General features: G+C 32.1%; 6 protein-coding genes across 7 annotated transcripts; 2 read left to right on the top strand and 4 right to left on the bottom strand.

Annotated features, from left to right (window-relative positions):
- Positions 1-1,504: 1,504 nt before the first annotated feature.
- LOC107359494 (uncharacterized) lies at positions 1,505-3,271 on the bottom strand. Its single transcript, XM_015925981.3, has 3 exons — positions 2,919-3,271; positions 2,208-2,809; positions 1,505-1,753 (listed from the first exon to the last, which is right to left on the bottom strand). Exons 1-3 carry the CDS (start codon positions 3,023-3,025, stop codon positions 1,551-1,553), a joined length of 912 nt encoding a protein of 303 aa, XP_015781467.1. The 5' UTR covers positions 3,026-3,271; the 3' UTR covers positions 1,505-1,550.
- Positions 3,272-3,896: 625 nt separating this feature from the next.
- Ntan1 (N-terminal amidohydrolase 1) lies at positions 3,897-6,126 on the top strand. Its single transcript, XM_015925969.3, has 5 exons — positions 3,897-4,065; positions 4,233-4,335; positions 4,501-4,746; positions 4,864-5,189; positions 5,261-6,126. The coding sequence occupies exons 1-5, from the start codon at positions 3,982-3,984 to the stop codon at positions 5,423-5,425; spliced, it is 924 nt and encodes a 307-aa protein (XP_015781455.1). The 5' UTR covers positions 3,897-3,981; the 3' UTR covers positions 5,426-6,126.
- A 53-nt stretch (positions 6,127-6,179) lies between these two features.
- On the bottom strand, positions 6,180-8,245 carry LOC107359477 (uncharacterized). The gene is made up of 3 exons (XM_015925957.3): positions 7,151-8,245; positions 6,816-7,074; positions 6,180-6,723 (listed from the first exon to the last, which is right to left on the bottom strand). Exons 1-3 carry the CDS (start codon positions 7,544-7,546, stop codon positions 6,452-6,454), a joined length of 927 nt encoding a protein of 308 aa, XP_015781443.2. The 5' UTR covers positions 7,547-8,245; the 3' UTR covers positions 6,180-6,451.
- Positions 8,246-9,511: 1,266 nt separating this feature from the next.
- On the bottom strand, positions 9,512-11,286 carry LOC107359562 (polycomb complex protein BMI-1). Of its 2 annotated transcripts, XR_016198474.1 has the most exons (6): positions 10,987-11,286; positions 10,807-10,903; positions 10,685-10,740; positions 10,576-10,623; positions 9,942-10,488; positions 9,512-9,875 (listed from the first exon to the last, which is right to left on the bottom strand). XR_016198474.1 is itself a non-coding variant. In XM_015926057.3 (5 exons), the coding sequence occupies exons 1-5, from the start codon at positions 11,093-11,095 to the stop codon at positions 10,079-10,081; spliced, it is 720 nt and encodes a 239-aa protein (XP_015781543.1). In that variant the 5' UTR covers positions 11,096-11,286; the 3' UTR covers positions 9,882-10,078. The 2 variants fall into 2 exon arrangements, 1 of the variants encoding a protein (XP_015781543.1); XM_015926057.3 differs by lacking the exon at positions 9,512-9,875 and having other exon boundaries at positions 9,882-10,488.
- Positions 11,287-12,690: 1,404 nt separating this feature from the next.
- On the top strand, positions 12,691-16,082 carry LOC107359264 (eukaryotic translation initiation factor 4B). Its single transcript, XM_015925751.3, has 5 exons — positions 12,691-12,796; positions 13,370-13,504; positions 13,858-14,042; positions 14,132-14,291; positions 14,395-16,082. The coding sequence occupies exons 1-5, from the start codon at positions 12,784-12,786 to the stop codon at positions 15,333-15,335; spliced, it is 1,434 nt and encodes a 477-aa protein (XP_015781237.2). The 5' UTR covers positions 12,691-12,783; the 3' UTR covers positions 15,336-16,082.
- A 1,117-nt stretch (positions 16,083-17,199) lies between these two features.
- Positions 17,200-19,617, bottom strand: LOC107359457 (zinc transporter ZIP13). Its single transcript, XM_015925932.3, has 4 exons — positions 19,289-19,617; positions 18,388-18,602; positions 18,087-18,320; positions 17,200-17,772 (listed from the first exon to the last, which is right to left on the bottom strand). The coding sequence occupies exons 1-4, from the start codon at positions 19,440-19,442 to the stop codon at positions 17,389-17,391; spliced, it is 987 nt and encodes a 328-aa protein (XP_015781418.1). The 5' UTR covers positions 19,443-19,617; the 3' UTR covers positions 17,200-17,388.
- Between the last annotated feature and the right edge of the window lie 3,073 nt (positions 19,618-22,690).

Below are 22,690 nucleotides of genomic sequence, written 5' to 3'. Positions count from 1 at the left end.
CCGTTGGTACAACATTGGTAACCATTTCAATCCTTGACAATCATACTTCTTAGGAAGCTACAGTTATGAGCAATTACAGTGATAATTTTTAGTAGGAAATGTAACTTTTTTTACCTCAAAAATAATTGTTTACCTTCACCTTCTCATTGATTGTTGCAAATTGAAGGGATATAAACTTAATTTATCTCGACTATTGGTCTTATTCAAAATTGCAGACGTCTTTTTTGTTAAAAGTCTGCTCATTTTTTTCCTTCTGTAAAAATTTTGCAAAAAAATGTAATCAACTTAATTACAATTTGGTAACAAAACAATCAAATCTATTGTATTCAAATCTTGAAAAGCTTTCTTTCATTTTATTTTCAATAATTTCCTTCATAAATGTTTATTGAAGTAAACATGAAATTAGAATGTTAATTTTAATCATATTTCATTGCTAATCATCACATAATATTTATGAAACTGTTCATTCATTCAAATGATTTGAGTTTATCAAGTAAAAATGTCATTTAAAAATAATCAGAGAAAATTTAAAATTTGCGGGCTTTTTGGAAAGTCACAATTTACTGGCTTTTGTTTTTATTTTGAAGGCGATTATTTGGATTACAGTTAACTAATATAATATTTTAAAATTAATCACCTTTTATTTTAAGAGTTACCGGGTTAATATTTTTAAGTTTGTTTTCTTTTTTAGCTTTTTTTGTGCTTGGGTACTTCTGTGCTATTTGGTTTTATACTCTTTCTACTTTTCTGTTGACCATGGATGCAATGGATGACAAGACTTGCATCACCTCGATCGAAATGGATGGTAAACCTGGTCAAGAGTATTTTCTTAAGAGTGAAATTATAAACCGGGATGGTGATTCTTTAAAAGTGAACCTAATTTTGACCAACATTTTAGAGGCTTACACTGGAACCTATGAAACAAATTTACATGGAGATCAAAGTTTGGAAGCCTTTGTTCGAGGAAACAAAACTGATTCCACCCGAACTACCAAATACATATTTATTTTGGATACCAAGAAATGTCTTTTAACTTGGAAATTGGTTCAGTATGATGAAGAGGGCGACGAAGTACTAAGAATGCCTATTGATAATGTACTTCTGAAAAAAGCATCTCTCGAGGCTACTCAGATAGTTTCTAAAATATTGAAAGAAATGAAAGCCAGTATAGCCGAGAAGAATGCAAAGATCAAGCAATTATCTGATAACAACAAGAGGCTGAAACAAAATTGCGCCGACACTACGAATAGACTGGAAAAATTTGCTCAACTGAAGCAAAATGAATTTAAAAAGTTGATTGATGTTTCCATTGGATTGATAAATGAAAAGAAAAAGATGATACGGGACCTTTTAGCGTCAGGTGCAACTTTCGGTAAAGAAAAGCGAGTTTGGAACCACGAAGTTAAAGATGATGATGTAAAACCTGAAACAAAACCAAAACTAACTAAAGCAAAGCGCAGTAGAATTAAAATTGAAGATGATGAATAAAAATTGATATTTTGCATTTTTTTTATAATATAATGATAATAGTTTTATTTTGAACCGAATCATCAAGGGTAGTAAGCTTTTCCTTCTGTATAGTAATTTTTATAATCTTCTCCGGACGGTATGAACTTTTGATAATGATTGTTATTTCCACTTCCATTTTCATTCCCGTTGCCATTACCATTCCCGTTGCCATTGCCGTTACCGTTTTCGTTTCCATTACCAAGATCATTACCATTACCATTGACATTATTATCTCCATTGATAACTGTTGGAATATTTTTCGTCATAATTAATGATTGTTTTTTCCAATTAAAGTGGTAAAAATTATATAACAATACATTGATATTTACAAATTTATTGGTTAATTTCAATAATTTGTGTAACCTTTTAATTATTTTATTTGCATTGTATAACAATAATTCATCATTAATGATGATTCCCAAATTGAATTGATAGGCTATTAAAGGAGAAATGACGTTATGTCTTTAAATTTTATGAACAGGTAATTGTAATCAAAAGACAACTACTATTACCAAGAAGCATCCTGTAATGATCGTTAAGAATATTTGATAGTTTATGATCAGCTAACCGAAGCCAGCATGGCTTAATTTGGTAAAAGATGATTAACAAACTAAAAGTAACTTGAAAATATAAATAACAATGCAAATAAAATGGTTGTTGCAGAAATTAGATTTAGCCAAAATTTTATCAAAACTTACTCGGGCCAAAATTTACGAAAAGAAAACCAGAATCATCTTTTTTTGGGTGGAATTCGTTGGTGGTTCGATCAGCACTTTGGACAACTTTGTTAACCTTAACCACTGTCGCACCTGGACCGCCATTACTAGAATTACCTTGGTTTGAATAGTCGTATGTGGTCGGTTGGTAAATTGGAGGTTCAGTTACATTGGTTTCATTGTTGATTGGCTTTACATTGGATTCGATTGCATTCGGTTTGATTGTTCCTTGTTGCTTTTGATCAAAGCCAGGAACAAGCTTACAGTTTGTTTGATTTTCATCGTCCCCGAGCAAACATTGGATCTTACCATCACATAACTGTGACCAAGGAATGCAGCGTTTGCTTTGTTGACACTGATAGGACATGTTTGGAGCACAATCAGCAGGAGAATCAGGATTCTTGACTGGTGCTGAAGTAGTAGTAGTCGATGATGATGCCGGACAAAGTTGCTCATCGTCCCCTGAGGGACACTCAGTTTTACCATTACATCTTGAGCTCTCGTGGATACATAAACCACTGGAACAGCGAAATTGATTAGGCTGGCAAACTATTTGATAATTTCCATAACCATTCGTATATTGGCTAAAAAGTATAAAGAAATTTAATATCAATTATAAACATCAAATACAAAGAAACGGTATTCAACTCATGTGATATGAAAATCACAGGTAACAATGAGGATTATACTTACTAGCTAGGAGCTGGATTGGCCGTATATTGGCTTAAAGTTGCAGCGTATAAATCGCGCGGGACAATTAAAATGATTAAAATGAATGAAAACATTCTCAGAGCTTTCATGGCTATTAATAGATTAATTTGGCGAATGAAGCGTTTTTATTCAAGACTTGTGTTACAACGAAGCAAGGGAAGGACGCAACTGGTAATATTGTGCAAGTTAGTCTAATTGAAGTCACTCAGCTCTTGATGATCAATTTGACTCTAATCTATGATCTAGCAAATTAATTGATAGCCATTAAATTGATTTTTTATTGTACCAAGACATTTATTACAAACATTTCTCAGAAGATAATCATAGCTATATCCCAAAGTACACAGAAATTTGGCACAATATTGGCCTTTTAGCTTTATATCCAGCTCTACATAATTGTTTAGTTAACAGTTTATAATCCTCCGTGTCAAAGTTAAACATTGACTTACAGGTTACGATTTGATAGCAAAAAAATGTCAATAATTAGGTACTTGACTAGATTCGTATCAATTTTGCTTCTCGTTTCCCTCTCATCATTCCATTCAAATTCAGACATCTTCACAAATTGTATATATATGCAATTAAAGTGCATATAGAAGATCAGTAACTGGATAATTTTTCAGAAATTAATTAAAATTGAATTTAAAACTCTGTAAAGGAAAGCTCTGAAGAGATTCAAAGTAAATAAGTCAATACCTAAGACTTGATAATCTGATAATGTATTTAATTGCTCTTTCAAAGGTCTAAGTAGGGACAAATGACAATGAAAATGAACTTTGAAGCAATTTAAATATTCAGGAATCATCAGTCATCCATACATCCGTAATACATGAAATACATGAGGAATTTTCAAATGAAATTGTTTCAATTTCAAAATGTAACTTCAACGTTTTTTAGCGCTGGTAAGACTGCGCCATCTGCTGATCTGTTGATTAAAGATTAGTTTTCCTTGTTTTTGTTTTTTCAAATTTTTTAACTGGTAATTTTTTAAGAAAATTAATTGTTTATTGTTTTGCTTGAATTACGCCTTATCTTCTTCACAAAAATGCCTCTCTTTATCAATGGAGCTATTATGGATAAATTACATTCGGACACTCGAGCTTTTTTGGATGCGTACCCATCATTGAAGGTATGGTAAAATTGTTGTTTTGAACCCAAAAAAATGTTGGGTTAGGTCAGAAGCAATTATTTTTCATATCGTGTTCTTTGTCCTATCTTCTCACCTAAGTTAAATTTATTTAGTCTATCTTAATATTCATCAGCGTATTTAATTTTATTTTTGAATTTTACTCAAAGGAATATTCTAGACGATTACTACCCCTTCCTCATAAAACTGTCAGTCCTATTGGATCTTTGTGTGTGATACAACGTGAATTCGCAATTGTTGCTCCAAATGATCGTAAGTTTACAATACTTTGTCTTCATACCACATTTTTGTTTGAGCCTTTCAAGTATGATTTACTGTCAAGATTGATTTTAAACAACATTGTTGGGCTCAAAAGCTTCTTTTCTCTCTGTTTTAAATTTAAGTCGCAAAAATCTAATCTCTATTCTTTTTTATCAGCAAGCATCAATATTGTTGGAACACCAGATGCAACTACATGTAGTATCGTGGTACTTCGTCATTCAGGAACAGGTGTTGTTGCATTGGGTCATTTTGATGGCTCAGACACGGAAAGAGGAATTCAAGAAATGATTCACAAAGTTCAAGAATATTCATCATCAGTGAATGGTGAAATAGAACTGCATATGGTTGGAGGATTTAACGACTCAAAAGGATATTCAACTGAGCTTTGTCTGTCTATTTTATGTAAGATTTAATCAATGCATTTAATTGACACTTAACAGATCTTGATTGGATGAAAATTCTCGAAAAATGCGTCAGCTTTTTTTACAGCTCAAGCTTTTTTGTTTACTTTTGTTTCAGATTGTTTCAATCGGCAGCCAGTAAATATCCATCTTATAACAGCATGTATTTGTGAACTGAACACTTTTGTAAGAAGCAACGTTAACCTACCAGTTATTCATGGCTTAGCTGTTAACGTTAAATCTGGTGACATATTTCCAGCAAACTTTGCTGATAAAGGTCCCGACTTAGCATTAAGATCCAGTCGTTTATTGTCCCCTGGATCTCCTGAAATGTTAAATGTCTATGAAAGCTATTATGGTGTCCTGAAAATTGGACCTTTCTGCTATCAACCAGTAAGATGTATTGATGACTGGATAAAATTTGATGATGATATAATTCTCAAGGTAAAATCCTATTTTGCTCATTAGTGATAAAATTTCCAATTTTGATTTATTATGCATTTTTATTTTTACAGTGTCTTTCAACTTCCCCTGAAGCTGAGAGTCCAGATTATGTTCGTGAAACTAGACAAGCTCTCCAGTTCATTAAAAAGCATCCATTCCCCAGTATAACTGTTTTTTCAAATGGATCTCGTTTTTATCGTAAAGATGAATATGGCCAGTGGACCAACTCTGCATAATCACACAAAGTATCTCCTTTCTTTGCCATAAAAAGAAAAATTTGGTGAATCAATCCAAATTATTGTCACTTTTTGCACACGTTAATAATCTCACACTCTCTTAATGAGAAATTAATGAAAAGCTTACACCGAATTGTGCCATGATGGATAATCTATTGATTTTCACTCATAAAAATCTAATAGTTAAATCTCAAAATCAGCAACTAAAAAAATCTTCAGCAAAGCAATCTTCAAAAAAATCTAATCAAACAATACTCGTATTAAGCTAATAAGTTTGAATTAGAAACTCGGGGAACCAAATTTGTGTCATGACAAACTATCAGCTTTATGACAAACTTCCCATTTTCAATTTTGTTCCTGATTAATTTATTTACTCCTCATTTAATATTAACAGTCGCAATCTCAATCAAAACCATTGAACTTGACATTATTGTGCCTTTAAGCTACCTGACAAATTGCCTTTTTTAGTATGCAATATTTCTTATGTCTTTGCTTGTATTTATAACAATTTTAATTTCAAAACTATTAATGTAACTGAGCTAATAACAAATCTTTTTTTGTTCCCGTCGACAATAGTGCACCATCATGTTGATTATAAGCATGTAAAAATTTGATTCACCTTAGATAATAAGTGATTTATTTTTATCATACTATTAAACCATTAGATTTGATACAATAAAATCGTACCTTAAATTTTTGAATTTCGGTTTTTTCTCAAAAATAAGATATTAATCATTGCAATTGAACAAATCAATTGAGATTTTACTTTTTTATGCAATAATCGTATGTGAATACAGATTTGGTTGTAAATTTTTATAATTTATTATATTTGTATGAAAAGAGACGATGTATTGGACTCGAGATGTCCTAGACATTATGAATTGGCAGATTTTTTGGCTTTGATGAACATGTTGACGAATCACAACTAAACTTGATTGTTAAACATGCAAATGATTTCATTTTTTCATAGAGTAACGCTTTAAACAACAAATTTAATTTCCAATGTCCATTTCGCTTTCTGGTTTGCTAATACTTTTCTTTGGTCACTGATGGAGTTGGACTGGACACCGTTATTGGATCATTATCTGATGTAATCGAAACAATGGTGTTGGTCAATTTGGGATTTGTTAATCCGGGTTTTTCATTGATCGAACCTTCATCCGCATCATCTTTGGACATCGATCTTTCCATAGAGTCAGACTTGAAAAGTGCTTTTAACCTTTTCATCAAAGTTTTCTTTTCTTCGATAGTTCCTTTTTTGATTCTATCTTCTTCATATTCTTTAACTTCATTGAGCACTAAACAAATGATTGAGAATAAATTGAGTAAAGAAATCCAATAAGAGGGAAAATTTTGGCAGACTGGTTAACTTGAACAGTTATTGACTTACCTTTGATTAATTCCATTCCTTCAATAGGGATTTTGTTCAGATGGGCTCTGAATTGCTTAGTAACCTTTTTACGGATAGCGTCTGCTTCAATTTCTTGTTTAGTTCGAGGGATCCTGCATCTCATTATACAACAGGCAACAATCGTAGCAATTATGGCTATCAACATTCCAATCATAACTAGATGCCATACTTTGAAAACACCAAACAACGGCTTTTCTAGAAAAGCATCGATTGTATCCTCAGCTGCTTCAGTACCACACTGTCAATGTTAAGAAAATAAATACAATTTTCCGTAAATTTGATATTTTTTGAATCAAAGTTATTCAATGACTTACTGGATGTCCATGGGAAAGAAGTGAATTACCGATGAGAAGTCCAAGAAAGATATAAATATAGGGAATCATAATGAATGATCTACTGATATTCAAATTGAATTGATGAAATGTGACGATGATTGTGAAATGGCTATGATGATTATCATGAAAATTATTGTAATCAATACAATACAATTGCCAGTTAGCAAAAAGAACCAGGTAAATCAGATCAAACTTTAATCTTTGATGTAAACTAGACTTCATCACCGATGAAATCTTGTTCAACAAATGTTTCAGCTTTGTTAGAAATGTGAATCTCGTTTCTAATAGAGTCTCGCTTGTCAACAAATATAACAGTGAGTGACCAGAATAAGGCAAATTATCACTTTGAGAATTGGTTAACATCAAACAAAGCATATTTTGGTCGCACAAATTTTAACGTTTCACAGTTAAATTAATCATCTCATGTATTGTCAACAGTAGAAAGTTGAATGGAAAGAAAATAGAAAATGGTCGAACTCATTTTGACCATGAATGATTAAATAACACGTAACATTGGATAGAAATGATGATTGTAATGGTGAAAACATGACTAGCTACTTGATGCTCTATAAACTAGATGAATGATAATTTAATCGCACAACTCTTTCCCTTAATTTCTCTCGAAGGATTTACGTGAGAAATTACCAAATGTTGACCAAAGAAACCATTTAACCAATGATGGGTCACATTGCGGCAAGATGGTGATCACAAGTATTCACTTAAATTAATAATCCAATTGAACCCAATAAACTAAAAAGGGTAAACCAGAAACGAAACCAGAAAAGAGGAAAATTAAACAACGAGTTGAAACAAAGGCTTTAACCAAAAACAAGTGGACCAGTCGAGCTACTTTTATTTCATAATGTAGCCTTCAGCTAACGGAAACCATTTTAACATTTCACAATGAAAATAATCATGATCATCACTCTGATGTCTTCCTTGTTTCCACTGAATCACTTTTGTCAAATATTTAAGGTTCCTCTGGTAAGAGGACCACCGCCCTTTACCATCATTAATTATTCATTATCAAAATTTCATTTGCTTTCTCTCCTTCTCACTCTATCTCATCATCATATTGCTATTTTTTTCTTAACTCTAATCATGTGTTCAAGTGGACCAAAACAAACATTTCAACTCTTTTACTCAACAATATATCCATCTATTTATTTGATAAATAAAATAATAAGTCAATGCTTCAAATTTTTGTGTCAAAATTTCTTTGAACTGAAATTGAAACTTATATAAAGCATGAAACCCAATATTGAGCTACATCAACGAAAATTATGATACATTTTCCCAGTATTCAGGTTCTTGAGAAATTATGAGAATGAACACAGAATTCGTATTCAACGTAGCGAGTGAAGGGATAAATGCTCTTGGATCATTAACGTTGTTGAAGTAAATTAGCTGGATAATGATAAAAACTTTGAATTCCTGGAAGGAATAAGGAGAGGAATGAAAATTTTGAATGAAACGAACCCAATTTTTGAATCGATTAGTGATTAATAGCTATGAGACAAAAAATAGTCAATTTTTTGATGAATCATTTTTTCATCAACAAAAAATATAAAATAAAGCCTATCAATGATCATCTAAATCTTAAGTTCTTGCATCAGTCTATCGAAAGATTTACCTGAGTAATATTCAGCTTTTAAATTGTAATATTCAGAAGGAAACATTACAATATCCAGTTGTAATATTAACTTTTATCTGGTTCAACCCAGTATTTCGTGATCAACATTCATGAACAATTGTCTGTTGATTAGACAAAATGCCTCAGATCTGATAACTCGGAGATGACAATTTGAAAATTGAAAATAAAATAAGTGAAAGTACATCACAATTAACTTCAATAGTCTACATACAAAAGGCTTAAAGAGTTGTAAAACTGAAAGTAAAAAGTAATTTTGATATTAACTATGGCTGAAGCAACTTCTATGGAATTAATCATTTGACCAGTTAAAAACGATTAATTTTATTAAAATATATTAATCAATGAATCCCTTACTAATATTTATCTTGCTTCCGGTGATATTTTTAATTTATCAGTTAAAAATGGTTAATGAAAAGATTCTTGAAACTCCTATTCATTTTATTATTTGACAAAATTTACATTATTTTGAATATCTCATAAAAATGGCTGACACACCCAATCACAACAATCGGATTGATTGTCCATGTTTGCTTTTAATGGTTTATTGTTTTCAAATGGCTAACCTAAAGGTTTTTCAGTAAGCTTTCCTTATCATTTGTACAAGAAAAAAATAAACAAGCAAACTGAACCAGATTCAAATGTCTGCTTTATATTTGATATTTTTCAACTTGAACATATAAAATAATGATTGTCATTAAATGGACTATCACAGTTGATTCAAATAATTTGAATGTCATTTAGATAGAGCATAAATTTTTGCTCTCAACTGAATCAGTTCATTAGGTTCAACCCAAAAAGTGATCGGAATACGAGAAATAAGACTTTGAAAGCATTCGCAGAGACGGCTTTCGTGACAGATATGCAGATTTCGGTTTTCGAGATGGATAAGTTTTAAAGATGTTAAAGTTAATTTAAGAAATCATTAGATCAATTGTAACCCGTCGATCCATTATATCTTTTCGTAGCTTTACAGTATTCCTTCAATTTGATTGACCAAATATACAATGTATTCCGATATGATGCTGAAAAATCTAAATGATAGTTTACGAACTTAAATTGTAAAATAATTTTAAACTTGAATTTAATGAGGCACATAAACATGATCAAAGTGCTTACTTGTATAAAGGTACATATTTTCAAAATACAAAAATAGGAAGTGCACCCGGAATTTTTTTATAAAAATCTTGGAAGTTGTGAGTTCCATAGAGCAAAATAGTCGATAAAAATACTTTTTTCAGGTCTTTAAAGTTAATTTAAACAGTGTTTGAGATCTTGTAGTAGAGGCTTAGATGTCCATTCCTTCTCCATGAATAAATGTAAGCCAAATCAATCATACTGTAGTCATCTGATAATGTGTCATGCTTGTAAAGCAATTCAATGTCACTATGTCTTTTTAATTCGTACTTGAGCTGTAGCAGCTTTTTCAGGTGAAGAACTTTCATGCTACCTTTACATTTAAAGTATCGTCGTTGGTTATGTTTTTCAACACCATTTACAGGGAATCCGTTTGAGCCAACAACAGTTGTGCTTCTAATTAAAGGAATGTATGTATAAGAGAAGACCTCGGGTAGATATTCAATCGATAGATAAAATATATCTGCAGGACTGAAAATGAGACGTTCACCACTGATTTCTCCTCTTTCTTCACTTGTCAGATTAACAGCTGAAAAATGGATGAATGATATCAAATATTAGTGTTTATATTAAATCAAATGTGAGATCAAGTATCAAAACATAAAAAATAGCTCACCAGCCTCAGGGTGCTTCTGATAAAACTCTCGTCGACGTTTCATTTCATCTGGAACAAAGAAAAATTTTCTTTTAGATCAATATTTGAATCAATTGAATTGTGTATGTACCTGTGAATAATCCTGGAACAATCTTATATACAATGTCTTGAAGAGTTGGATCAGATCTGAAACAACAAATAAATTATTAGTCAAAACAAGGAGATAACATGATAACGGTAAAGTTGCCTTACCTAATATTGAGTAGACTTCTGGTTTGAAGAAATTGGTCTTTACACATGGGGCATACTTGGTGCTCTTTAAGCCACATGATAATACATGTTTTACAAACTAATATGAAGGTAATAAACGGAAAAAAGGTCTAAGAAAAGTGGAAAGAGGTAGAGAAGATGAGGACTTGGAAAATTACTTACAGGTATGAAGGCATTCAGTTATTGTCGTAGCGTCAATCAGGTAACCATTACAGATGTGACAAGTTATATGATCATTCAAAGATTTAAGTGAAATATTTCCTTCAACCATGGTAATAATAATAGAGATGATACGAAGAATTGAAGGAAAGAAAAGAGATCAGCTGGAAACAGTTAAGGTAACTTGATATGAACAAAAAGGTTAAATAATATATCATCTAAAAAATAGTAAAAACATTTTTGAAGCAACATTGAAGTACATTTATGTCTTTTACTGTCCTTCAACTTATGACCATTGGAACTAATTAACTACAGCAATAAAGATGTCTTTGGGTAATATTAAGGTTATTGGTGAAAAGCAAAGAGAAAGCATAACTTTGCCAGTGTCTCTCTCCTCTGTTTACTTTTACCGCCGTTTTTTGCTCTCTTGCTTTTGGACAATGGACTTAAGTCAAGAAGAACGTGTTTGCCGAAAAAAGCAAAACAACTTTGTCAAGTTTGGTTTCAAGTGTTCTCGGTTAATCATGTTTCCTTGATTAAACCTTTACTTGATCTGGTTGATTAGAAATAAATCCGTAGGTTCCATGAATATTGAATATTTTATAATTCTATATCAAATGCCAATCTTGATTTATAATTTGATTGTTATTAAATTTAAAAACTAACCGGTTAAAGTAACCAAAGATACTTGGTAATTATCGATGGATTGAAAATTCTATCGATATATTATCGATATATCATAAGGTTTGATTACATTGTAGCATTTTTAAATTGATAACATAACAGAATAGATTTAAAAGATAAATATATTTGCATATGATTATTAGACTAACACATGAAAAGATTAAAGAACCAACGAACCAGATAAGTCACTGTGTACCAAAAATGGTGATTCATTTCATTTCAGATAAACTTTGGCAAATATGTTGAAACAAGATTTTTGGATAATTTTTAGATAATTTTGGTTCGTTAATTTTTAAAACAGTGTAAGCTTGAGCCTAGATTTTATTGGCTCTATAAGTTAGTTTATTAATTAATTAATATTTGCTGTGCTTCCGGGGATATTTTTAATTTATCAGTTAATAATGATGGATGAAAAATGCTTGAGCTATCGACCAGAGAATTTCATTTAAATTGGTCAAGACTGTCAGATCTGAATATTGAAAGTAGCTTGAATAAATTTTCCTGTTTGAATATTCGTTATAAAGAAATTTGCTCAAATTTTAAACGAACCTTTTTCCATTGGTTAACCTAAAGGCTTGAGAAGACTGACAGACTTGCGAGAAAGCTTTTCTCAATAATTTCTTAAAGCAAAAACAAGAAAAGCAACCAGACCAAATGTTCAGATGATAATATTATGATATTCTATAGTTTTTCAGATTTAAACTACTTTGGCTTTAAACGGATTATCAAAGGCCAATAAAATATTTGAGTTAAATGGTAAACCAATTCACTCTCTCAACTGAATCAGTCCAATAAGTTTGATGCTCAGTTTGGCCACATTTCTGGAAAAGACTTTTTTTTTCCTTATTTTTTGATTAACTTTAGTGAAAATCTTGAAAAATTTAGTTACAATAAACTTGTTTTACATTTTACAATCTAAACAATAGAGATAAATTTTCATCTTTAGTTTCTTTTCTGGTTCATTTTCCTACTGTTTGCAATATAACAACCAACCCTATTTCAACCAACCAACCGATACTCAGTGCGTGAAGTGTGTCTATTTCTTCTCTCTCTCTCCCTCATACTTGGATTTTTTTCGGTGTTTTAAAAAATAATTGTTGTAATTTATAATTACTTATGGCTTCTCAAGGTAATTATTAGTGTCAATCTGGTTAATTTAATGTTCTGTGAAATCAATAATATTGTCCCAATCATTGGACATTCAATTATCTACTCCTGGTGTTATAATTTTTTACTTTTCCAATGCAGCCTGTGTTTGCGGTGTTTTCTCCTCATGTTTCCCTTTACTTCCTCTTCAAAATGACTCTTGCATTTCTAGTCTCTTTTCTGTCTTCCTTTTCTTTCTCTTTTTTTGATTATTTTCTCAGCCTTTCATTACCTGTTTCGTTTACCTATCCTGCCTTTTATATCTCTAGCTTATTTTGTGTGGGACCGTGTGTCTTTCTATTGCACTCTATGTATCCTCTTCTCTGTTTATCAACCTCTCTTTTGCTTTCTTTCTTTCTCCTCTCTCTTTTTCCTTCTGTCTTTCTATCTTTCTCTCTCTCTTTCTCTTGCTTCTTTTCTCCTCTTCCCCTGTTTTTGACTCATCCACAATCCTTTAATATTTGCTACCCAATATGGAAAACACGAATCGCATTGTTGTACTTCTGTGCCATGGATTAATTTACCAATGTTTAATTTTATTCTTTCTCTTCTGCAGGAAAAAGTAAACGAAAAACTAAAGGAGTTAAAGTAAATCTTCAAACGTTCCTCAGCGATGAAACGAAAGCACCTCAAGGATTTGCAGTTGTCCAACCTATAAATTGGGCTGACTATCAAGATGACGAAGAGGAAGGTATGGATTTTTTCTCTTTTGATTATCATCATTATTCATCTCTTCTGTTTTCTGTCAATTTTTGATGACGTCTCAATGCAGTATAAGTGTCTAATGTTTTGATATTTTTGCGATCTAACCAGCAACTTTATTGATTACGCAAACTCTTGTTAAATTCTTCAGCTTTATTCGTTCCTGTCTTTTCACTCTCACCAATAGAATATCGACTTAGAAAATGACTTTAAAATTGACTGAAAATGGATTTGCTCTCCTTACATCCTGTTATTTTATTTCATTCTTGAAATGACGAATGACAGCTGTAATTTTTGAATAAGTTTTTAATTTTTGCTTTTCTATTATAAATTCAATTTCAGATAAATACTTTGAATCTAAGCAAGCATCTAGTAAAGTTATTTTGCCAACCGTTCCTAAATCTATCCGTACACCAGATTTTGATGTATCCAAAATTCCAGATAGACCACCATATAAAGCTTATCTCGGTAATCTTCCATATGAAGCTACCGAAGATGAAATTATTAGGTTTTTCAAAAAACTCAAGGTATTTATTAACAATATTTTTCAAATCATTTTATTATTTGTCAGAGTTATTTTTATTTATTATTTAAATTTGCTTGAATTTTATTACAGATTAATAGTGTAACTTTGATCAGAGATGGTGAACGAGGTAGAATTAAAGGCATGGGTTTTGCCGAATTTGAAGACAGAGAGAGTCTTATTGAAGCTCTACAACAGAATGGAGAAACTCTAAAAAGTCGTACCATTCGAATCTCTTTATCTGAAGGAACGGGTATGTATCTCAGTTTTCATATTTTTACTACTTCTACTACTTCTCATACCATCATTTTGTCTTGTATCTTCATTTCATTGGTCATTTTACTTTATGTCTACAGATTATGATAGATCATCCAGGGGTGGATATAGTAGTAATCGTGATGATCGAGAGGATAGAACGGCCGGTGATTGGAGGTCTGGAACTCGAGAACGAGATCCACCTCGTAATGGTAGCGATTACCAAACGCCTTTTGAATCACAACCTTACAAAGGTCGATTCAGTTATGATAAGTCAGATAGACGAGAAGGTGGATTTGAGCGTGGTTCATACCAGAAAAGTGACCGGGACACGAGAGATAGAGACTTTGGAAGCAATCGAGGAGGCGGCTTCCGTGACAAAGATTATGGTTTTCGGGATGATAGAAGCAGTAGCGGTGGTTATGGTTATAACCGTAACCGAGATGGTTACCGAGACAATAGGTACCCTGAAAGGAGCGATTATCGCGATCGTGGTGAAAGAAGCGATAGAGGAGGTGACAGGGTTGACAGAGGGGATCGAGATGGTGATCGACCGTCCAGTCGTAGATATGATTCAGCTTTTGAACCAAGAAGTTCTCAACGTTACTCACCATCAGCCCTTTCCACGGACTCTAAAAGTGTCGATGGTGATGCCAAGGAAAGGCCTAAGTTAAAGCTACAGCCTCGTACAAAACCCATTGAGAATGCTACTCAAGAAGTTTCAAATTCTGCAATATTTGGCGGTGCTAAGCCAGTTGATACTGCTTCCCGTGAACGAGAAATCGAAGAAAAATTAAAAAAGGAGAAAGAAGCTCTTATGAGTGACACTGCATCGAGTAAAGGATCAACATCTGGAAGGCGACCACTTCGATTAAGTACTGATTCAAGAGATGACAGCTCACGTCAAAGTTTAGATAGAGGCTCAGATACTCCTAGATCGGGTGGGCAAAGTCAAGGTGAAGGCTCTATAGATGGCGACTCAAGGAGTGAAGATAGAAGCGATGCATCGCCAAAGGAAAGTGATTCAAAAAAGTCTGAATGAGCAGCAAATAGATGGCTTTTTCTTTATACCTTCCCCTCCCTTTGATGATGTTAATATCATATTAAAATGCCATACTGCTTGAAAAGGCTGCGAGCTTAAACTCATTCCCTTTTCATTGGCATTCTTTGATAATCTTTTTTGAGTACTCTATAGAACCACTGTGTTTGCGAAAATGCTGGTGTTTCTATCCACTTTCTCTCTCCTCAAACCAACTCCAATTTCATCTCACTTTCTTATTCTTAATAATTTAAAAATTGAGCTATTTCATCTTCCCAATGGGCTCTCTCTCTCTCTCCCTCTTTCTCTATCTTCTCTTTTTCTCTACTTTCTTTCACTCTGTCAAAAAAACAAAAAATAAAGATTTTGCTTTCTCAGTCACATTTATGAACTGTCAAAGCAAAAGTTAACCCTAATCTATTCAATATCTGAGATGATTACATTTATTTAATTGAACCAAATAATTTAAACACAAATTTGTTCTCCCCTTTCAACTCAATGTATATTATTAATAATTGAAATCGACCGAAATCTCTAACCTCATCCGCATGACCTAAACTTTACCTTTTCTTTTCCACCTTGCAATTGCTCACCTTTTATGTCTTTAATCTATGTTATTATTTAGATTGTTAAATAGGTCTACTATTCATTTTAACACGATCAAGTTGAATACAACACCCAAACACACATCCACAAAAATTATGGAAAAAGATTAAATAAATAAGAATAAGTATCGATGAAAGATTTAAACATTTTTAATTGTCTTTTCATTTCTACAAGTGAAATAATTACCAGACTGTCCAAGTTGTGATAATTTTCTTGCTCTCCGGTTCATAGACACTTGAAACTGTCATATCTTTCGTGAAATGACCTTTCAATCCATTGAGTACATTAAGTGGATACATTTTAATTGAATACAAATCAACACCTTTACGTTCAATTTCAACTTCTTTATCCTTTATTCCCCAACCTGTTTTAGGTATTCGTTGCAGTTCCTTCAGAGTCAACAAAGTGTTCACCATTGTCAACTCTTCACCATCGACATTTTTCAAAATGGCAACCATTGATGATAACAATTGGATAACACTGAACACTTAACTAAATCAAGACGAAACACTGACCGTTGATGTTAACTGTGTAACTGGATGTTGATGATTTCCTTTGGTTGTTGATTTGATTTGCGTATAAATAACCTAAAAAGGGATGATTTTATTGCAACAGGAAGAACCTAATAACAAATTGTTATCTCAACAATGAGTAAGATTGATCCAAGACTGAGCAATTGACTGAAGGAAAGGAAAAAAAGATTGATTATCTTGATTACCATTCAACAAGAGTAATTCGCTATTATCATCATAGGTCTTACTCTTAACTGTTAATTCACCGCGCACATTAATCTCAATGATTAACATCTATTTACTATTCTGTCTCAATTCAACCAGATTGAAATGAGATCCAATTTTTGTAGTTATTTCAGCTCCAAATCAGTTGAACGTGACTGGTCATGATGTCGATTAACTAAGCTGATGCTGTAAATTTAATTTAAAGTTAAATCATCAAAATTTAGATATTTTGCTGTCAAACTGATATCAGCATTACCGGATTTCATACACTCGAAACATAATGATATAACACATGAATCTTAAACATTTTCAGATAATGCAGTTAATTTTTTGCTAGTCATTCAACTCTTGATTCTTACCTTTGTACAGTGAAAATGTTTGATTGCGTGAAGCATAAATGTGCCAAAATCTCATCATAAAGACAATTTAATTTGCAGATTAGTCATATTTCGTCTCTGCGTATTTTGAAGACAATTAGGTGAAAATTATAATAGATTGTCAAGAAATGTTGCAACCAAAACAGATAATTTAAATTGTAATTTAATATAAATGTACAATTGGAAAATTGATATACACAAGTATTTAATGATAGATCACAATATTTTCATTAACGCTTGTGATTGTAACAAGTCTTTGTTTGTCACAAAAGGTTTGTCCTTCGATGCTCAGGTAAATTAAGTTAAAATTGTAAAATAAAATGTGTCTTTTTATATTTATAAAAAGGATATCAATGAAATGTTTCCAATTTGATTGACTAGACCCATAATAAGGACTCCAATTGTAATACAAATCAATTGTTTAACCGATTCTTTTGGATTATCCTCTTTCATTATGTCAGGTAATATGTTGCTCATAGCAATGTAAAGGAAGCATCCAGCTGAATAAGGTAATATCCATTGAGTGCGCTGTCCAACTTCACTGGCATTTGTTTCTGCTAACAGAGCAACCAAAGCACCCAACATAGCTACAGCAGCGGTAATTATTTGAGCTTGAATAGCCTTCCATCTCGAAAATCCAGAGTTCATTAGAATGGCGAAATCACCAAATTCATGGGGCACTTCATGTATTAAGATTGCTATTGTGGTTAAAATTCCAATCTGTTATGAAACCGGAGTTAAAATAAGATAAATTATCAATAATAAATCAGAAAACAATAAATTTGTAATTTATGTCAATCAATTATCTAATTTTCGCACAATCTATACCTTTTGTTTTGAATAAATCACAAGTGCGAAAACAATTAGAGATAATCTAGTAATCAGACAAAAAATGTCTCATTTGTAGCTAAAATGCTCTAAATAATCCAGAATAGGATAAAGAGGACATAAATGGCGTACTGGACGCATGGAAAAAGTTAATCAAACAAAACATGGTTTTGTGATGAAAAATCATTATCATTATTATTATGTACCTGTAAGCCAGCCGAGAAACTTGCTGCAATAGCTAATCCATGAGTAAAATTATCAACACCATTGGCGAAAACACTTAAATATCCAGTCACTGAGACGCTCGATGAAGCTTGTGGAGCGATATTCTCCTTCTTCTTCTCATTAACGAAACATTTATCCTTATCTTTATTCTTGGAAGAATTGGTAAACACCTGAGAAGTTGATTTTTGAACAATTTTTTCACTTTTGTCGTCATTCTATGGATTAGTAAAGGAAAATCAAATGAATAAAAGAAAAACACACTTGGTGAAGTTTAGAAAATACCTCAGATTCTGTAGAAGTCAAGACAAATATCATTTCAATGGCAAGAAAAGTTGATATACCAGAGACTACCCACAGGCCAAGGGTTGTATGGGTTTCGATGGATGAACCTGCTTTATGAACATAAGTCCAAGCTTCTGGAAGCAAATGAAGGAAAACATCGCCAAGTAAACCACCAACTGAAAAGCTCAACATCAACCGCAATTTCCCATTTGATCCTGCTCATTAATTGGGAGAGTTTGAAGGAAATAATTAATAATACCATTGACAATTATGTACATTTAGTTATGGTTGTAATGATTTAGAGAATAAAGACATTAAACTGTTTCGTGATTAGTTTCTGCATGTTCAATTATTGATACAATTATCAACCCATTGAATGGGTCATAATTAGATACATGGTATACAATAAAAAGTGAAAATTATTAACGTTCTCCTAAATATTGAAGAGGATAGATATTAATGACACCGCATTAAACAACTTTAATTAGATTAACATTCCTTACTTTCTACCGCACTTGAGTTGAACAGTGATAATCAACTTGAAAAGCTTGATAATGTTGAATAAGTTGAAAATGATTGAATACGAGCGCACAAAAAGTAGCAATGAACAAGTTATGAAAGAAATCAACTTGATTAACCAATTAGTCAATTTCATCTTTACTCATAGTGAATTGTAAGGAAATTGTCTGAGAACAATTAAACTAGCAGTTAACAAGCTAATCAAATAAACTGATTTTCATGAAAATTGTTTAAATGTAAAAACAGACAGCAAAAAAAAACAAGAGAACCTCAAAAAGCAACTAAAAATAGAAGCAACCAGGAAAGGGATTTTTTTGCAAATCAGTTTAAATGTAGATTGTTATTAAATAAGTTGAGTTAATTTATGAAAATAATAGCCTACCTTGATTACCATGAGGTATGTGAGAAATGAAAAATATGGGAATCACTCCGACCAGACCAACTGTTGCTGCAGCAGACAGTGATAGCCACCATATCGTATTAACCGAGGAAGGATCCAGAGTTGAAGTGGAAACATTTTCCAAACTGATGTTCATAGTCAACAGATAGAGGAACAAATTGACGATAAACTTGATCTCTCTCTTTGTGCTCCTTAGTATCAATTTTATCTTGCCCGTTAACAAACGTGAACAAGTCAGTAAATTGAAAAAAAAGAGATGGAAAGAAGAGAGAAATCAAAAGTAGTTCATAATCAAACAACTCTGATTACAAGATAGACCTTGAATGTTCGGTAAAGCTCTGTTGATGTACTAGATGTATTGGATGATGCTGATCATCCTCATGATTAGAATAACAATCACATTGGTGACAATGATGAAACATCGTTGAAGTTGAATTATACTGAAAAACTCGGTAAAATAATTGTATCATCAGAGATGATTTGAGGAAAAATTTATTCACAACAAGAAATTAATTTGGCAAGTTGGAAGCAAACCCAAAATGAAATAATCTCTTAAATAAATAACTTGAAGCAACAGTTACTACTCCATCTAACGGTTAGAATGGTTGATTTATTGAGGAATTGGTGATTCCATGATACCAATAATCTAATTAGAGCTGATTAAACACTAAATTTTAAGCAAACTTGAATTTAATATGCAAAAATATTCGTGCCAAGATTATTTTTTATTCGCGCTTTCTTACTATTTCTGATAAGGTCAAAACATTTATACATTTGTATATCTTGCGATTAAATTAGTCAAACAATTTTTGCATTGAGCGATTTGCGGTTTGCAGATGTGCGTTACGAGAGTGTTCATTATTAAATGATGTCAATGAATTACGTTGACTTGGCTCAGCGAAACAATGGAATCGAACCTCGAATTGTTAACATTGAAACTTGTGTGGCTTCACCCTTTGTCAATGATCAGACTGGCAAATCATTTCAACACGCAGTCGATGAGACACATTCCTGTAACCAAATGGACGGTCGATTCAAGTATTTATTTGTTACAATCAGAATCTATTACGATGAACCGGGAATGGAAACGGGAGACTTTCAAATAACTCGATTACCATGAGACTTTGCTTTCCATTTCAATTTCATCTGAAACAACCTCAATGATTAAGCAAAACTTTAGTGAGCTTTCATTACTCCAGTTGCCACTGCAATTCATTTTCATCGACCTTTTCGAACTCATTCACATTAATTTTTGAGTGTTTTTCCTCTCGAACTTTTGGATATATTTGAACATTTCCTGTGGAGCTATGTTTATCATGATTTGCATGAGATTGAGAATCTTGCTCGATTTAAACTCTCGACAGTTCAGACTCTTACTCTTCCTTATTTCTTATGATGATGGCTTTGAGCTTGAATGACTTTTTACCCTTTGTTTGCTCTATTTTACATGGTTGTACCTTGAAAGATTCATAATAATGTTAATAAATAAAATTGAAATAAAAATGATGAAACGATGTTTGCTAATTTGTATGTTGAATCGAGGAATGAAATGCTTTCAGTTCGAGTTGAGATCAAATGAAGTATGTTAGCATAGAAATTTTTAGTTGTCTTGTTGATGTTGAACGAAAAAACGGTAAAGAGCAAATAAATAGAAGTAGACTAATCATTTCGAATAAAATGCTACCGATGGCACGATCTGACAAGTTACTCAACTTACAAGCAGTTAGAAGTTGTTAGAAGCTCGATTTTCTAGAATACGAAACTTACAAACAAGAATATTCCTCTCAACTTTCATACTTTACGAAATACTTTACGATTAAATGCACCTTAATAAGATTTATACTAGTACAGTACCAAAGACTTCACGAAATTATCCTTCCGTACATGTGAATATTCTTGCACATAACACAAGACGGATAAGAATTAATAACCATTTGATCCATACTTACCATCAGGAATAAAAAATTTACCTAGAAACATTAGCGATTGTTATTATGGTCAATATGAATATTTTCAACTGAAATGAAGATTATAAATGCTGAAATTCGTGAAGTTATTTAGCTTTAAAGGTTTCGATTTACAATTTGGAAGCCTCAGTTTTGAAAATAATAAAATACGAACAAAGTATCAATCAATCTAATTTAGTTTTATGTAACATAACTAAACATTAAACCATTTAAAGAAAACATTTGCACTTTGCAAACGATTGTAAGCATCTTTTTAAATCTGCAAATGAAGTGCTGCAAATACTCGAATATTATAGTAGTAAGTTAAGAATTAGTGCTTAGTTGTAGAGAAATAAATACTGAGTTCATTAGTACTCTTAAAAAGTTTCTGTGATGAGGATTTTTCGAGATATTCGACTCCAAAGTTTAAACTTCGATCGACATTTGCTCAACTATGGAACTAAATCTTTGCATGAGACTTATTTTGCCAGATGCAGCTTTTGATGCTTAACCAGAAAATGTACTCATTATGAGGAATAAAGTTTTCTAATCAAAATAAAACGGATATGTTCGATTTTTGATTAAACTGGCCTCATTCTACGAGCGATGAAGTTAAAGAGGTGAAACTTATTTTTGGCTCATAGAAATTGAATGTGAACATCAAGCACTGAATACTTTTTTCATATTGTCAATAGTTCGCTAGATTTGACCCATTAACCCAAAAACTTCGAGTCTTGATATTTTGCGTCTGGCAGTACCTACAATCAATATTGTTAGACCAAACATTACATTTTATTCTGGACTATAACGTGTAAACATTTGAGATCATTGAAGATGATACAAGACAAGTTATAGCAGCGAATTGTTTATGTTACCAGATTTGATACTTGGTTAACAAAAAAACTGGTTACTTATGAAGCGTTGAAACAATATTCATTATTAAATGAGATAGCTCACATTTCATTGGTATTGTTTTATCTTATGTTATAGCACATACTAATATCTAATGTTTGGTCAAAGAATGACGATCGTATGTACTGCTAAACTCGATATATTTAAGCTCGAAGTTTTTGGGTTAATGGTCAAAATACAGCGAACTATCGATGAGATGAAAAAAGTATTCAGTGCTTGATGTTCACATTCAATTTCTATGAGCCACAAATAAGTTTCACCTCTTTAACTTCATCGCTCGTAGAATGAGGCCAGTTTAATCAAAAATCGAACATATCCGTTTTATTTTGATTAGAAAACTTTATTCCTCATAATGAGTACATTTTCTGGTTAAGCATCAAAAGCTGCATCTGGCAAAATAAGTCTCATGCAAAGATTTAGTTCCATAGTTGAACAAATGTCGATCGAAGTTTAAACTTTGGAGTCGAATATCTCGAAAAATCCTCATCACAGAAACTTTTTAAGAGTACTAATGAACTCAGTATTT

Source organism: Tetranychus urticae, chromosome 2 (genome assembly GCF_039701765.1).
Source record: "Tetranychus urticae isolate SD_2017Ah chromosome 2, NJAU_TeUrti_SD_1.0, whole genome shotgun sequence".
Taxonomy (NCBI): Eukaryota; Metazoa; Arthropoda; class Arachnida; order Trombidiformes; family Tetranychidae; genus Tetranychus; species Tetranychus urticae.
This window is presented reverse-complemented; position numbering and strand designations above follow the sequence as displayed.

Bases quoted from the DNA above. Each gene is read 5' to 3' on its own strand.
- LOC107359494 (XM_015925981.3), bottom strand. From the start codon at position 3,025: ATGAAAGCTCTGAGAATGTTTTCATTCATTTTAATCATTTTAATTGTC. The intron at 2,810-2,918 runs GTAAGTATAATC...TATACTTTTTAG, and splicing joins GCCAATCCAGCTCCTAGCTA to CCAATATACGAATGGTTATG. The intron at 1,754-2,207 runs GTAAGTTTTGAT...ATATTCCAACAG, and splicing joins TTTCGTAAATTTTGGCCCGA to TTATCAATGGAGATAATAAT.
- Ntan1 (XM_015925969.3), top strand. From the start codon at position 3,982: ATGCCTCTCTTTATCAATGGAGCTATTATGGATAAATTACATTCGGAC. The intron at 4,066-4,232 runs GTATGGTAAAAT...TTTTACTCAAAG, and splicing joins ATGCGTACCCATCATTGAAG to GAATATTCTAGACGATTACT. The intron at 5,190-5,260 runs GTAAAATCCTAT...TTATTTTTACAG, and splicing joins ATGATGATATAATTCTCAAG to TGTCTTTCAACTTCCCCTGA.
- LOC107359477 (XM_015925957.3), bottom strand. From the start codon at position 7,546: ATGCTTTGTTTGATGTTAACCAATTCTCAAAGTGATAATTTGCCTTAT. The intron at 7,075-7,150 runs GTAAGTCATTGA...TAACATTGACAG, and splicing joins TTCTTTCCCATGGACATCCA to TGTGGTACTGAAGCAGCTGA. The intron at 6,724-6,815 runs GTAAGTCAATAA...TCATTTGTTTAG, and splicing joins AGGAATGGAATTAATCAAAG to TGCTCAATGAAGTTAAAGAA.
- LOC107359562 (XM_015926057.3), bottom strand. From the start codon at position 11,095: ATGGTTGAAGGAAATATTTCACTTAAATCTTTGAATGATCATATAACT. The intron at 10,741-10,806 runs GTAAGGCAACTT...TTGTTGTTTCAG, and splicing joins AGAAGTCTACTCAATATTAG to ATCTGATCCAACTCTTCAAG. The intron at 10,489-10,575 runs GTGAGCTATTTT...TCCATTTTTCAG, and splicing joins TCAGAAGCACCCTGAGGCTG to CTGTTAATCTGACAAGTGAA.
- LOC107359264 (XM_015925751.3), top strand. The intron at 13,505-13,857 runs GTATGGATTTTT...ATTCAATTTCAG, and splicing joins TCAAGATGACGAAGAGGAAG to ATAAATACTTTGAATCTAAG. The intron at 14,292-14,394 runs GTATGTATCTCA...TTATGTCTACAG, and splicing joins CTCTTTATCTGAAGGAACGG to ATTATGATAGATCATCCAGG.
- LOC107359457 (XM_015925932.3), bottom strand. From the start codon at position 19,442: ATGAACATCAGTTTGGAAAATGTTTCCACTTCAACTCTGGATCCTTCC. The intron at 18,321-18,387 runs GTATTTTCTAAA...ACTAATCCATAG, and splicing joins TGACTTCTACAGAATCTGAG to AATGACGACAAAAGTGAAAA. The intron at 17,773-18,086 runs GTACATAATAAT...GTTTCATAACAG, and splicing joins GTTTCTCGGCTGGCTTACAG to ATTGGAATTTTAACCACAAT.